At 42.8% G+C, this 15,433-nt stretch overlaps 1 protein-coding gene across 2 annotated transcripts in view; it reads left to right on the forward strand.

Moving 5' to 3' along the window:
• The window catches only part of RIOK3 (RIO kinase 3), a 28,607-nt gene extending 19,070 nt beyond the window's left edge, over window positions 1-9,537 (forward strand). For both annotated transcript variants that reach the window (XM_007528179.3, XM_060173600.1), the window contains exons 10-13: window positions 2,247-2,327; window positions 2,423-2,512; window positions 5,267-5,374; window positions 7,883-9,537. In XM_007528179.3, the coding sequence (XP_007528241.1) occupies window positions 2,247-2,327; window positions 2,423-2,512; window positions 5,267-5,374; window positions 7,883-7,990 (387 nt within the window). In that variant the 3' untranslated portion in view covers window positions 7,991-9,537. The remainder of the gene's footprint in view (window positions 1-2,246; window positions 2,328-2,422; window positions 2,513-5,266; window positions 5,375-7,882) is intronic.
• Window positions 9,538-15,433: the final 5,896 nt, after the last annotated feature.

Consider the following 15,433-nt stretch of genomic DNA (forward strand, 5'->3'; position numbering starts at 1 on the left):
CTCCAGGAGCAGTGGATTTGATTCATAGTACAGGCACCGAGCCCCAGCAATAACCCTCGAAGGGAAAAAAAACTGATCCACTACATTTTTCCTCTATATTATTATTATTATTTTATTAATTTTCCTCCAGGATTATCACTGGGGTTTGGTGCCTGTAGTATGAATCCACTGCTCCTGGAAGCCATTTTCTCCATTTTATTGGATGGGATGGAGAGAAATTGAGAGAGAAAGGGAAGATAGAGAGGGAAAGACAGAACACCTGCTGACTGCTTCACTCCTTGTGAAGTGACCTCTACCTCCCCAGCAGGTGGGGTTGTAGGGGCTCAAACCTTCTTTATTGAGCAAGCCTTTGTGCTTCCTACTTATTATGTGGCTAACCCAGTGCACCACCACATGCCTCCCCCCATCTTTGTTATTTATTTATTTATTTATTTAGCCTCCAGGGTAAATATAGTACGAATCCACTACTCTTGGAGGCTACTTTTTCCATATTGCTGCTGTTGGATAGGACAAAGAGAAATTTAGAAAGGAGGGAAAAATAAAGAGGGGGAGAGAAAGATAGACACCTGCAGATGTGCTTTACTGCTTGTGACATGACTTCCCCTATAGGTGGGGAGCCAGGAGATCGAACTCGGATCCTTGCTCCGGTCCTTATGCTTCGTACTATAAGTACTTAACTGGCCAGACGCCAGCTTATTTATTTTTATGGGCAAGAAATACAGAGGGGAAGGGACTGAATCAGGGACTTGTAGGACCTCAGACATAGAGTCCTGTGTTCTATCATGGTTGTAAAGCAGTGTGATGGGGGAGGGGAGTAATGGCACACCTGGTCGAACATATGTGGTACCATGCACGAGGACCTGCATTTGAGCCCCTGCTCTCCACCTGCAGGGGGGATGCTTCATAAGTGGTGAAGCAGGTCTGCAGGTGTCTTATCTTTTTAGCTCCCCACCCCCGCCTTGAATTTCTCTGTCCTATCAGAAATCAAAATAGGAAAAAAAAAGTGGCGGGCAGAAGCAAGCACTGAGCCCCAGCAATACCCCTGGTGGTAATTAAAAATAAATAAATAAATAAATAAATAAACCAACATATCCTGATGATTGATGTATTACTAGCATTTAGAAATATATAACTGCTTATATTTTGATCTTGTGTGCATAAGACTTTTTTAATTTTTTAACCAGAGTACTGCTCAGCTCTGGTTTATGATGGTGCCAGGGATTGAACCTGGGGCCTTTAGGGCCCCGGGCATGAAAATCCTGTGCTCTAACAGATTAGGCTATCTCTCCAGCCCTCTGTATTGTTTTAATTGGCCAGCAGAGAAGCATGCTTTGTACAGTGTTCATGTAGCTCTGTGTCTTGGAACAGCTGCTGTAACTATGAAAATGTTACCTAGGGAGTCGGGCGGTGGCGCAGAGGGTTAAGCTCACATGATGCAAAGCACAAGGACCGACTTAAGGATCCCGGTTCTAGCCCTGGCTTCCCACCTGCAGGGGAGTCGCTTCACAGGTGGTGAAGCAGGTCTGTAGGTGTCTGTCTTTCTCTCCCCCTCCCTGTCTTCCCCTCCTCTCTCCATTTCTCTCTTTCCTATCCAACAACGACATCAATAACCACAATAATAATCACAATAATGTTGAACAAGGGCAACAAAAGGGAAAATAAATAAATAAATAAATATTTTAAAAAATTTTAAAAATAAAGTGTTACCTAGATACTTTTTAAAGATACAGCTAAGATGATCCTATTTGTGTAGACTAGTAAGCAAAGCTTACTAGTTCTATCCTAAAACTAAAGATCGCCAGTAGGAAGGGTGGTATACTATCACTTAATTTATATGAATACCTCTCTCGCACTATATTTGACTAGAAATACTTAGTATCTCATAGTTGTGTCCATCCTACAGAGATCCTAATGGAGTGTTAGGTTAACATTTGTGGTGATAGGCTTAGGTAGATCCTCTAGTTAGTGAGTGTAACACAGCTGCTTTCGCCTTATGTGAGAATCCAAATTGACCTGTTAATTTCCTGCTCCCATCACTGCCACATAGGATGCCTTACATGTATTTTCTTCACTGTCTCACTGTTACCTCGAACCCCTGGCCTAGACTGGACAAAGAGAAAGAAGTAAATTCTTTAACCTAGTGTTGCTTTTCCTAGAAAGTATTAATTGCTACAGACATGCAAATTGTATAGGTAAGCTAGAGTTGTCTATTTTTGTAAATAAATGTCTGCTCTGACTCTTCACAGCTGATGCAGCAGTTATATCATGAGTGCACACTGGTGCATGCTGACCTCAGTGAATACAACATGCTTTGGCATGCTGGGAAGGTGAGGGGCACCTTTTATGACTATTCAGTTCGAATTATTATTTGAGGTAAGTGACTTGGACCAAGGAGATGACTGTGTGTTCTGTATTTCAATAGGTCTGGTTGATTGATGTCAGTCAGTCTGTAGAGCCAACACATCCTCATGGCCTGGAGTTTTTATTCCGTGACTGTAGGAATGTTTCACAGGTAGGCATGTAAAGAAATGGCAATAGCTGGGGAGATAGCTCATCTGGTAGAGTGCAGCAGCTACCTGCCTGAGGATCCCCAGTCAACCCCAATTGCATGTACTGGAATGCTTCTCTGGCTTCTCTTTGCCTCATATGAAATCAATAAAATGGATGTCTTTTTAAATTACTATGCTATTTTTACTGAAGTTTTACATTCTTGAGATAATTAAGGTAAGGGGACTGAGCAGTAGCGCACCAGATTAAGCACACATAGTACCAAGTGCAAAGACCAGTAGAAGGATCCTGGTTCCATCCCCAGGTTCCCCACTTGCAGGGTGGTCGCTTCACAGGCAGTGAAGCAGGGCTACAGGTGTCTCTCTGTTTCTTGCCCTCTCTCTCTCCCCCACCCCTCTCATCTTCTTTCTGACCTTGCCAATAAAATGTGATAAATGGCCGCTTGGATCAGTGGATTCATAGTGCTGGCACCAAGCCCCAGCGATAACCCTGGAGGCAAAAAAAAAAAAAAAGAGATAAGTAAGGTGCCATATTCTTAGAAAGTGAAAGAAGCATCTAATTACTACCTGCTTTAAAGATAAGGTTGGGGAGTCAGGCGGTAGCACAATGGGTTAAGTGCAGGTGGCACAAAACGCAAGGACCAGGGTAAGGATCCCGGCTCGAGCCCCTGGCTCCCCACCAGCAGGGGAGTCACTTCACAAGTGGTGAAGCAGGTCTGCAGGTGTTTTATCTTTTTTTTTTTTTAATATTTATTCATTCCCTTTTCTTGCGCTTGTTGTTTTATTGTTGTAATTATTGTTGTCGTCATTGTTGGATAGGATAGAGAGAAATGGAGAGAGGAGGGGAAGACAGAATGGGAGAAATAGATAGACACCTGCAGACCTGCTTCACCGCCTGAGAAGAGACTCCCCTGCAGGTGGGGCCTGGGGGCTTGAACCGTGCAGGTGTCTATCTTTCCCCTTCTCTGTCTTCCCCTCCTCTCTCCATTTCTCTCTGTCCTATCCAACAACGATGACAATAATAAAACAACAAGGGCAACAAAAGGGAATAAGTAAATAAATATAATAAAAAAAAGATAAGGGTCAGTTATCAGATGTCATTTTTAGTGAGAATTGGCTTATGTGCCTCATTGGAGCTGTTAAGTATCCAAGTTAGTAAGTTTTTATTAGACTATTAAATTTCTGCATAGAGTAAGTTATTATTTTGTCTCCAAATATTTATACAGTCAAATAGACATTTCATATTTATTTATCATTGCTGGGGTTTCACTTCTCAACAATGACATTTTATTCATCCTCCTCCTCTCTCCTTCCCACAGTGACTTCAGGTAGAGTCAGGGAGACAGAGAAGGAAGAATACCACAATATCAAAACCTTGCCCAGTGACATAGTGGTCCCATGTGGGATATGGGAAGGCTCAGTCCTGAGTTGTTTGCATGGCAGAGCACACACTCTCAGGTGAACTGTCTCACTGGCCCTCTCAAGTAGACTTGGACTGTCTGCTCTGAGCTTCACACAGCAAGCCTGCCTGCTAGCTGCCCCTCTTATTACCACTGAAGCTGATCTTACTGTCTGGTCACTGTTTTTGTGAGTCAGAGAAGAGAATCAGAGGATGTAAAATTCAGTACTCAGAGAGGTGGCCACATCTGTTTAGTTATTTCTAAAAAAAAAAAAAAAAAAATCATGTAGTCATGACCTTTCTAAGTACTGTAGGACCCACACATTGGCACACGTGGGTAAAGTGCATGTCACCATGCTCAAGGCTCCAGGGTCAAGTCTCTGGTCACCACCTGCAGGGGAGGAAGCTTCTCAAGTGGTAAAAGTATGGCAGGTGTCTTTCTCTTTCCCTCTCAAACTCCCCTTCCCCTCTCAACTTCTTCTCTGTTCTATTAAATAAATGAAAGAGAAATAATAATAATTGGGTTGTTGGAAAGGTCATAACAGGGCTGAGGGGATAGCATAATGGTTATGCAAACAGATTTTCATTTCTGAGGTCCCACATTCAATCCCTAGCACCTCCATAAGCCAGAGCTGAGCAGTGTTCTAGCTTCTATCTATCACTCTGTATCATTCTCTCATTAAAATAAAAATAAAGAGGGTCGGGCAGTAGCGCAGTGGGTTAAATGCACATGGCACAAAGCGTAAGGACCAGCAGAAGGATCCCAGTTCAAGCCCCCGGCTCCCCACCTGCAGGGGAGTCACTTCATAGGCGGTGAAACAGGTCTACAGGTGTCTGTCGTTCTCTCCCCTCTCTGTCTTCCAATCCTCTCTCCATTTCTCTCTGTCCTATTTAACAACGACATCAATAACAACATAATAATGACCACAACAATGGTAAAACAACCAGGGTAACAAAAGGGAAAAAAATGGCCTCCAGGAGCAGTGGATTTGTGGTGCAGGCACCAAGCCCCGGCAATAACCTTGGAGGCAAAAAAAAAAAAAAAAAGTAAAATAAATAAAAATTAAAAACTTGTTCTTTTTTTTTTTAAGCCATGACATTTTTGCATAGAAAAATATATCATTACTTTTCCAACATTACAGGTTACTGTAGGACACTGAATTCAGAAATACATACAAATGTGAGAGAAGACAAACTGAGGCAGAACAAGCTAGAGCTGTAGTGAGTGAATCAATGATTCAAAAATACGGAAATAACTCAGTGGTGTCTTAAACTGTTCCATTTTTCAGTTCTAAGAGAATTTTGCTACTCTCTTTTGTTACTGAGAGACCTTTGTTACTAACTTCTATTTCTTTACTAGTTTTTCCAGAAAGGAGGAGTAAAAGAAGCCCTTAACGAACGAGAACTCTTCAATGCTGTTTCAGGCTTAAACATCTCAGCAGACAGTGAAGCTGATTTCTTAGCTGAGGTGTGTTTTTCCTGCCCAACTTTACCTTGCTGCTTATGGAGAATTGGATTGAGTTGCTATTCCCTGAAAACAACATTAATTTGACTTTCTTTTTCTTTAAATATTTTATTTATAAGAAAGATAGGAGGAGAGAGGGAGAAAGAAACATACATCACTCTGGTACGTGTGCTGCCAGGGACCGAACTCAAGACCTCATGCTTGAGAGTCCAGTGCTTTATCCATTGTGCCACCTCCCAGACCACTAATTTGACTTTTTTTTTTTTTATAAATTATCTATTTACTAATTTATTTTCCCTTTTGTTGCCCTTGTTTTTTACTATTGTAGTTATTGTCATTATTGATGTCGTCATTGTTAGATAGGACAGAGAGGAGGGGAAGACGGGGAGAGAAAGACACCTGCAGACCTGCTTCACTACCTGTGAAGCAACCCTCCTGCAGGTGGGGAGCTGGATATTTTTCTTAATTGTTTTATTGTCTTTATTTAGTGAATAAAAACAGCCAGAAATTGAGAGGGAAAGGGGAAATAGAGAGAGAGAGACACACAGAGACATCTGCAGTCCTGCTTCACCACTCAGAGCTTTCCCCCTGCAGGTGGGTACCGGGAGCTTGAACCCAAGTCATTGAGCCTTGTAACATGTGTGTTCAACCAGGTGCACAACCACCCAGCCCCTGACATTTTTCTTTTCTTGAGATTTTTTTTTTTTCTTCTCAACCTTAAGTGTGTGATAAAGATATCATTAAACACTTCTTCAAGTTAATGGTTTGGTTAAGATAAATAAAACATTTCCTATATACTACTATTTTATGAATGAGTCACTGATAAACATTCTGAGTGACATAAGAAGCATTAAAATATGGTTCTTGCTCTAAGCATAGAAAGTTATTAGTTGCCTTTCATAAAAATACCCCCAGTGATTACAATGTAGGACTACAGAACTTTTAATAAAATGGAAACTAAGGGGTGGGTGTGATGCACCTGCAGAGTGCACGTGTTACATTGTGCAAAGACCCTGGTCCAGGCTCCCTGGTCCTACCTGCAGGAGGGAAGCTTCATGAGTGGGCAAGCAGCGCTTCAGGTATCTCCCTCTCTCCGCCTTCCCTCTCAGTTTCTCTTTATCAGAGTGGGAGAAAAAAGCCTGCCAGGAGCAGTGAATTTATCATGCAGGCACTGCATCCCAGTAGTAACCTTGTGACAATAAAAATTAAAAAGACAGTGGGGAAGATAGCATAATGGTTATGCAAACTGACACTCATGCCTGAGGCTCTCAGGTCCTAGGTTCAATCCACCACACCACTATAAGCCAGAACTGAGCAATGCTTTGGCAAAAACAGACAGAATAAACACAATTTTAAAATCCTTCCAAAAGTGCCATTTTAAAAACTGAAAGACGTAAAGCCGTGGCTAATTCCCAATAGTATTTCAAGGCTGAGAATAAGTATAGTCTGTCCCAGAATTCTGGGGTAGCACTTGAATTGACTGAGCCGTAAGACAGCTTAAGGCCAGAGGAGAAAGAATAGTAAGAAGTGTACCCAGCCCCTAGCTCCACGCATTTGTGCAGTAATGAGACAGTGTCATTGAATATAGACTGAGACTTCCTTTTTCCTGTCCGCTGAAAGCTTTGCATAGTAAAGACGTGATTTCAATTATCAGTTTGATAAAGATAATAAATACTGATCCTAGTTTCTTTTGTTTGTTTGTTTTTAAAGTGTGAAGTGACACAATTTATTTTAAAGAATTTATTTATTTATTCATGAGAAAGATAGGAGGAGAGAAAGAACCAGCCATTACTCTGGTACATGTGCTGCCAGGGATCGAACTCAGGACCTCATGCTTGAGAGTCCAATGCTTTATCCACTGCGCCACCTCCCGGATCACTAGTTTTATAGTCAAGTGAAAAACATACTTGTAAGAGTTGGGGAGGTGAATCAACAGTAGACTTGATGCATTGCTTGCATGCAACTTTGGGCTTGGTTCCCTGACACCCCATGTCCATGGACTGGTGTTCTGACTGCCCTTCCCCTCATTAATTACACACACACACACACACACACACACACACACACACACACACACACACACACTACTGTAACTATGTCAAAGGCAAAATCTTTAGGAATGACCTCATTTCCAGAGAGTAAAAACACAAACTGGGGGGTGGGGGGGTCAAGCTATAGCTCACCAGGTTAAGCACACATGGTAAGAAGTGCAAGGATCCGGGTTTGAGCCCCCCCAACTCCCCACCTGCAGGGGGGAGGGTCACTTCACAAGCAGTGAAGCAGGTCTGCAGATGTCTTTCTCTCCCCCTCTCTGTCTTCCCCTCCTCTCTCAGTTTCTCTCTGTCGTATCCAATAACAACAACAATGGAAAAAGATACCAGGAGCAGTGGATTCACGTTGTAGGCACTGAGCCCCAGTAATAACCCTGGTGACAAAAAAAAAAAAATACTCAGTCTAAAACATAGTTTCACTAAGTAGGATGTTAATAGTTTTGGTGTATTGATTTTGTAGATAGAGGCTTTGGAGAAAATGAATGAAGATCATGTTCAGAAGAATGGAAGAAAAGCTGCATCATTCTTAAAAGATGATGGAGGTCCACCAGTCCTGCATGATGAGTAACAGACAGCCCCTGCTTTCCGAGTTGACTATCAGCAGTGACTGTCAGCCTCCAGTGGCAAAGGAAGCTATGGATGACTAGAGATAGCAAAACATGAGGAGGGTACACTGGTGCTTCTGTGCTTTTTTCTTCTTGTAACCCATATGCCACTTGTGTGGAATTTTTAGCTTGGCATTGAGAGAATAAAGTGTCACTACCTCTCATCTTACCAACAGGATAATATTATCCTTTAACAACTACAGGCTACCTACCTAAAAATAGACCTGATTTTCCAGGATTTATGGTAGTATTAAGTTTCAGTGAAATCTTTTTTAACTTAATATTTCCAAACATGGGAGAAAAGTACAGGTGTGTTTGTAAGGGATGTTATATTGCAACCATCTTGTTTCTTTGACCTCCCTGCTCTGCATGCATTTGTCCTTGAATATTTTATGGACCTAAAAGGAGCCCTTCTCTTCTTTTTCCACACCGTGACCACAATTTCAAAAAGGAAATGTATTCTTTTAGTTGGTGTTATAAGATTTCTGCTTTCCTGTACTCATCAAAGAAAAGGAACTGTAGGTTTCTGAAAGAAGTAAGTGACAAAGGACTTAATAACTGTCCAAATTGTTTTTACCAGCACACTGCTTAGCTCTGGTTCATGGTGGTGCAGGGCATTGAACCTGGAACTTCGGAGCCTCAGGCATGAGTCTCTTTGCAAAGCCATTATGCTGTCTACCCCTGCCCTTTGTCCAGATTGTTAGCTTTCAACTTTTGTATATTTAGTTGAAATGGCTAGGTTGTAAGTCACGGTGCAGTTATGCATTTAACCATGCTTCACATTTGAATGAAGTCAGTGAAATACTACATTCCATTCATACTACATTGTTGTTGGCTTTCAGAGAAATAGAGCAAGCAATTTTGAGAGATGAGTCATTGAATTATGGAGAGTGTGTATAAAATAACTCACATACCAAATTAATCAACAAATCTCAACTGCCTGGCCCACTTTTAACCATTTTTAGTACTGACTATGTCATTTCAAATATAAAGCATGTGTCACACTCAAAAAGTACATTGGCTTGGTTATGGATTTAAATGCAGTCACTACAACACAATTAACTTTCCCTCCTAATGCTAAAGTCAGGTTGGAACCACTGAATCCCAAACTTTCCACCTAGTCACAGAAAGAAAGCAAATTTTTAAATATATATATATATATATGATTGATACTTGAAAGTTTCCCCATTACCATTATTTTAAATACCAAATATTTCTTTCTAAATAAATATTTTTGCTTTTTCTTATATAATTTTTATATAACATTTCAAGGTATGGTCTTTGTTATATTCTCATTACATTTCTGAAATGTTTACTGCTCTTAAAGATTGTAAGTAAGCAGTGATTATCAACTATACAGAAATAGCAGAACTAGTTTTCAAGATCACTAACCATTTGAAATTTTGATGACATAACTGCGTAACAAAGCAGCAAACTGGCTGTGTAACAGTCTTGGAGTGTGCTATAAATGTGGCTTTTAAGAAATTAAAAATAAAGAAATTCAGAGTTATTTTATTGTGTGTGCATGTGCCTGTGTGTGTGTGTGTCTTTTTCTGGCATCTGGCACCAGCTTACCTCTTGTGTATAAAATTCAGCGGTGCTTTTCCTTCTTTTTTTCTTTTCCCTTTTTTTATGTGGCACTGAGACTGTCAACCTGTTAGATGCCAGCACCACAGGTCCATGTTTCATCATCTCATAGGAGAATGGAGAGCTAGCACAGCATTGATACGTTATGCCTGAAGCTTTCCAAGGGCCACCTATAGTGTTTCCATGTGTCACTATCATGCTGTCACGTTTGGTCAGATGTGCTTCTACGTTGTAAAGCTATTTCCTGCTCCCTAGGCAGTGTGATCTTAAGTAGTTTCCTCCCCCCCCCCATAATTTCTTTTTCTACTTTTCTCCCATAATTTCTCATATTTAGAATTTTTTATTTTATTTTGATGGGGTGAGAGAATTTGAGAGGATGTGTCTTTCTCCTTCTCTCTCTACCCCTACTTTCCTCTCAAATTTGATTTGTTTCTCAGTATCTGACTACTCTGAATGCTTAATATATTAATGTGTCATTTTGTGTCTGGCTTAAGTAACTTATCCTAAAGTCTTCAAGGTTCACTCATCCATGACATATCACGTGTCCAATTTTCATTATTATTATTATTTTTTGCCTCCAGGGTTATTGCTGGGGTTTGGTGCCTGCACTGTGAATCCATTGCTCCTGGAGGCTTTTTTTTCCCCTTTTTGTTGAACCTTGTTTTTTTATTGTTGTTCTTCTTATTGTTGTTATTATTTTTCATAATTTTTATATTCATTTATTCCCTTTTGTTGCCCTTGTTTTATTGTTGTAGTTATTGTTTGTGATGTCATCGTTGTTGGATAGGACAGAGAGAAATTGAGAGAGGAAGGGAAGATAGAGGGGGAGAGAAAGATAGACACCTGCAGACCTGCTTCACTGCTTGTGAATCAACTCCCCTCCAAGTGGGGAGCTGGGGGCTCCAACCAGGATCCTTATGCCGGTCCTTGCGTTTTGTGCCATGTGCACTTAACCCACTGCACTACCGCCCGACTCCCTATTGTTGTTATTGATGTCGTTGTTGAACAGGACAGAGAGAAATCGAGAGAGGAGGGGAAGGCGAGGAGAGAGAGACACCTGCAGACCTGCTTCACCACTTGTGAAGCGACTCCCCTGCAGGTGGGGAACCAGGGCTCGAACCAGGATCCGTGAGCCAGTCCTTGCGCTTCGTACCATGTATGCTTAACCCGCTACGCTACCCCCTGACCCCCCCATTCATATTTTTGTAAAACTCTGCTAAACGAGGGCATTGTGCATGCATAATTTCATTGCTCCTGAGCCAACTTTACCCTTCATTTAGAGTATGGGAGACACCACAGCTTTGAGCCTTTCAATAACAAAAACACTGAAAGGAATTTGAGCCTGGTACCAGTGTCCCATCGTCCTGTCCCCCACCCCCCAACCCCCGTCTCAGTCTCTCTTTGAAAAGGTTAGCCTGGAGTAGTGAAGCCCAGGGAACAACAAGGGTTTAGAAAATTCAAAGAATGGGTGGAGGGTAGATAGCATAATGGTTACGCAAACAGATTTTCATGCCTGACGTGCCAAAGTCCCAGGTTCAATAACCCACAACACCATAAGCCAGAGCTGAATAGTGCTCTTGTCAAAAAAAAAATAATAATAATAAAACAAAAATTCAAAGAAGAGAGAGTCACATGAACACCTGCCAAGTTGTGAGCACTATTATACATGTTGGTACAGCCCTGCCAGACATCTGTTAGTAGTCTGGGGGAGAAAAAGCCCAACCAAACAAAAATAAACCCAAGCCTCAGAAAAGCCTGAGTGTTGTGTTTCAGTTCTGGAAAGTGCCAGAAGCATGTCTGCAGCTATTACAGGACAACAAGTGTGTGCAGCTGCTTATCTCAAACAGCACCGGTTACAGGGATGAGTTTGCTGCCCCTGCAAAACACACCCAAGTTCAAGGAGAGAAGAAAACACCAGCTAGGGAGAAGGTGTCAGTGCTGGTTCACTGGTATTCAAGGGGAGGCCTGGTGCCCTATCTTCAACAGGGGTGACTTGATATTAGGCTTCACTTCAGCATCCCCTGATTTTAAGGCATCTACTCTTTAGGTTGGAGGAACTCTTGAAGCCCCAGTGAAAGCCTGTAGTTACCAGGATTGCTTTTCCACCAAAAAAATTTTTTTTGCTTAGCTTTCCAGTGTCTTACTTTTCCCCTTTCTGGCATACCCGAGCCTCTCAACCAGAGCTTTCAAAGCAGCAGATTCACTGTAGAATCAGATGACATTAAATGTTAGACACACACACGCACGCACGCAGTCTCCAGGGCCTTCAGAGAAGGTTCAAGAACGGCTCTCACAAAATAAACAAGCTACCTAGTCCACGTTTTGATGTTTTAGGTTAACCAAAAAAATGTTTAGGAGCCACAAGAGAAAGTCCTCTTTCTCTCTGTCTCTCTCTCTCATCTAGTTTATCTTCAGACATAATCAGGCATGACATTGACCTTCCTGTGTAGACTTTAGGGCCCTGTGTGGCTGGGTTGCCCACACATCCCTGTGGGCTGGGTCGCCCACACATCTGCCCACGCTGGGCAGCGACACATAACATAGGCCCTTCCTCTGCCTCTGCTCCTCCCCACCACGCACAGCAGCTCTGTGGCCATCTAAATGCAGCGCAGACATTTGAAGAACAGCCTGGCCGTTAGGCAGCTCTCGTTTATGACAAGCAGTCAGCAAGAAGGTTTTCCTTTCCCCACTGTCTGCAGCATTTTCTTTTTTAATGTTTGCTCGTATATAAATATCACCCACAATCGAGAGAGCTGCTAGGCCCAGCTGTCACACAGTATGTCACAGTAATTAAAAATAAGAAACAGGGAGTTGGGCTGTAGCACAGCGGGTTGAGTGCAGGTGGAGCAAAGCACAAGGACTAGCCTAAGGATCTCAGTTCGAGCCCCTAGGTCCCCATCTGCAGGGGAGTCGCTTCACAGGTGGTGAAGCAGGTCTGCAGGTGTCTATAGATATGGAGACAGACAGAGAGACACCTGAAACCCTGCTTCACTGCTTGTGAAGCGACCCCCATGCAGGTGGGGAGCCAGGGCCTTGAACCAGGTCCTTGCAGGGGTCCTTGTGCTTCATACTATGTATGCTTAACCCAGTGTACTACCGCCTGGCCCCCCAACATCCAAGTTTTTCAACTGAAAATTGAACTGTGGGAACCAGACGGTGGTGCACCTAGTTAAGTGTTCACATTACAGTGCACAAGGACCCAGGTTCAAGCCCTTGTCCCCACCTGCAGGGGGCAAGCTTTGCAAGTGGTAAAGCAGAGCTGCAGGTGTCTCTGTCTCTATCCAATAACACATGAAATAATTTTTTTAAATAGTAGATTCACAGGCAAGGCAACAAATAATTTGTACAAGATGACAATAACTTAGCAGTCTTTTCTCCACAGACATTAAATTGTATCATGTCCCTCTAAAATATGTTTTCTTATTTCCCTCATGTTTGTGGCTCACCTATTCTCACGTGTTCTTTCTAAAGTAAAGCCCCTTCCCTGTCAGTCTGAGTCACTGCTGTCTCCAGCTTCTCTCTCTGTTTGAGCACCATAGTCTTCATAGCACAGGTTCATACGTAACTCCTGGGAGCCCTTCTTAGCTATGCTGCAATTCCTTAATTCTCATGTGTGATTCATGCTGTCATACTGAACTTTTTGGATTTAGGATCATGAATAATTTACACATTTCCTGTTCTCCAAAGAACTTTAGAAAATACTGGTGCAAAATTGGAGTTTTCAAAACATGTGCTGATTATGCCACTGTAACCATAATGAAGAGTTCATATTCAGGCTGAACTTTGACTTCCACAACTAAATGAACAGCAGTCCCCCACAGGCTTGTCTGTGAAGAGGTTACAGTCTGGTTGCAACTGAAATAGAGATTTCTCAAGTCAGGAAATCTTAATTTTAAGAAATGGTACAACGGGCCAGCAAGATAATTCACCTGGATACTGCTCCTATCCCAAGGCCCCACCACCTTGGAGGAAGCTCAGATGCTGTGGTCTCTTTCTCTCCTTTTTATGTCTCTGTCTTTGTCTTCAAAAATCAACCCAGGGGGCTAGGCGGTAGCGCACCGTGTTTTAAGCGCACATGGCGCGAAGTCAAGGACGAGCGTAAGGACCCCGGTTTGAGCCCCCAGCTCCCCACCTGCAGGGGGGTCGCTTGGCAGGCGCTGAAGCAGGTCTGTAGGTGTCTGTCTTTCTCTCCTTCTCTCTCCATTTCTTTTTCTTTTCTTTTTGCCTCTAGGGTTATTGCTGGGGCTCAATGCCTGTACCATGAATCCACTGCTCCTAGATGCCATTTTTCCCATTTTGTTGCCCTTGTTGTTGCACTTGTTGCACTTGTTGTAGTTGTTATTGTTATCATTGTTGTTGTTGTTGGATAGGACAGAGAGAAATAGAGAGAGGAGGGGGAGACAAAGAGGGAGAGAAAGACAGACACCTGCAGACCGGCTTCACCGCCTGTGAAGTGACTCCCCTGCAGGTGGTGAGCTCCTGGCTTCAACTGGAATCCTTTTGCTCCATGTGTGCTTAACCCAATGAGCTATTGCCCAGCTCCCTCCTCTCTTCCTTTCTCTCTGTCCTATCCAACAACAACGACATCAACAACAATAATAATAACCACAACAATGATGAAACAAAAAGGGGAAAAATAGCCTCCAGGAGCAGTGGATTTGTAGTGCAGGCACCAAGCCCCAGCAATAACCCTGGAGGGAAAAAAAAAAGTTGACCCAAAGGGCTGGCTAAATAGTTCACTTGTGTATTGTGTTGCTTTGCCATGAGTGTAAGCCCAGCCCCTACCGCACTGAAGGAAACTCTGGTGTTGTGGTCTCTTTCACTCTGCTTCTCTTATCTGAGGGGGGGGTAGTATAACCATCTCCAGCTCCCTTCTGGTAAAAACTCAGCCAGGAAAGTGCTTTTACAAACCCCCTTCTTTTCCTTGCTGCTGGGGGTGGGGGTGTGGAGTGGGAATAAGGGGGTGTAGGTCCCAGGTTAGAAGTAAGCCTCCAGGGAGCCAGGCGGTGGTGCAGTAGGTTAAGCGCACATGGCGCAAAGCACAAGGATCCAGGTTTGAGCTCCCAGCTCCCTACATGCAGGGAGGTAGCTTCACAGGTAGTTAAGCAGGTCTGCAGGTGTCTGTCTTTCTCTCCCCTTCTCTGTCTTCCCCTCCTCTCTCCATTTCTCTCTCCTATCCAACAATGACAGCAATAACAACAATGATAAACAACAAGGGCAACAAAGGGAAAAATTTTTTTTAAAAAAAATAAGCCTCCATCTGTGCAGTCAGGTGATAAACTAGAGGATGAAGGACACTCAGGGTGGGGGATGGCTAAGCACAGGGGGAGGGCTGCAAGGTGTCCTGGAGCCTCTGTGGTGAGCCTTGAAGGCTTATTTCTGGACTTCCTTGTTTTTTGTTGTTTGCTTGCTTGTTTTGTGGGTGGGGATAAAGCCCTGTTTGGTTAAGCTTCTGTTACAGCTAAATGCATTTCTTTCTATCTCTGTCTCTTTTTTTTTTTTTTTGCCTCAAGTGTTACCACTGGGGCTCGGTGCCAGCACTATGAATTTCTCTTTCTTTCTTTCTTCCTTTCTTTCTTCCTTTCTTTCTTTCTTTCTTTCTTTTTTCTTTCTTTCTTTTAAATTTTTATTGGATAGGATAGAAATTGAGAGAGGAGAGATAGAGAGGGAGAGAGACACCTGCAGACCTGCTTCACTACTTGTGAAGAGACAACACACACACACCCCTGGCCCCCACAGGTAGGGAGTCAGTGGCTCGAACTGGGATCTTCCAGTGGGTCCTTACGCTTCATACTATGGGTGTTTAACTTAGTGTGCCG

The sequence above is a fragment of the Erinaceus europaeus genome, chromosome 15 (assembly GCF_950295315.1).
Source record: "Erinaceus europaeus chromosome 15, mEriEur2.1, whole genome shotgun sequence".
In the NCBI taxonomy this organism is placed as follows: Eukaryota; Metazoa; Chordata; class Mammalia; order Eulipotyphla; family Erinaceidae; genus Erinaceus; species Erinaceus europaeus.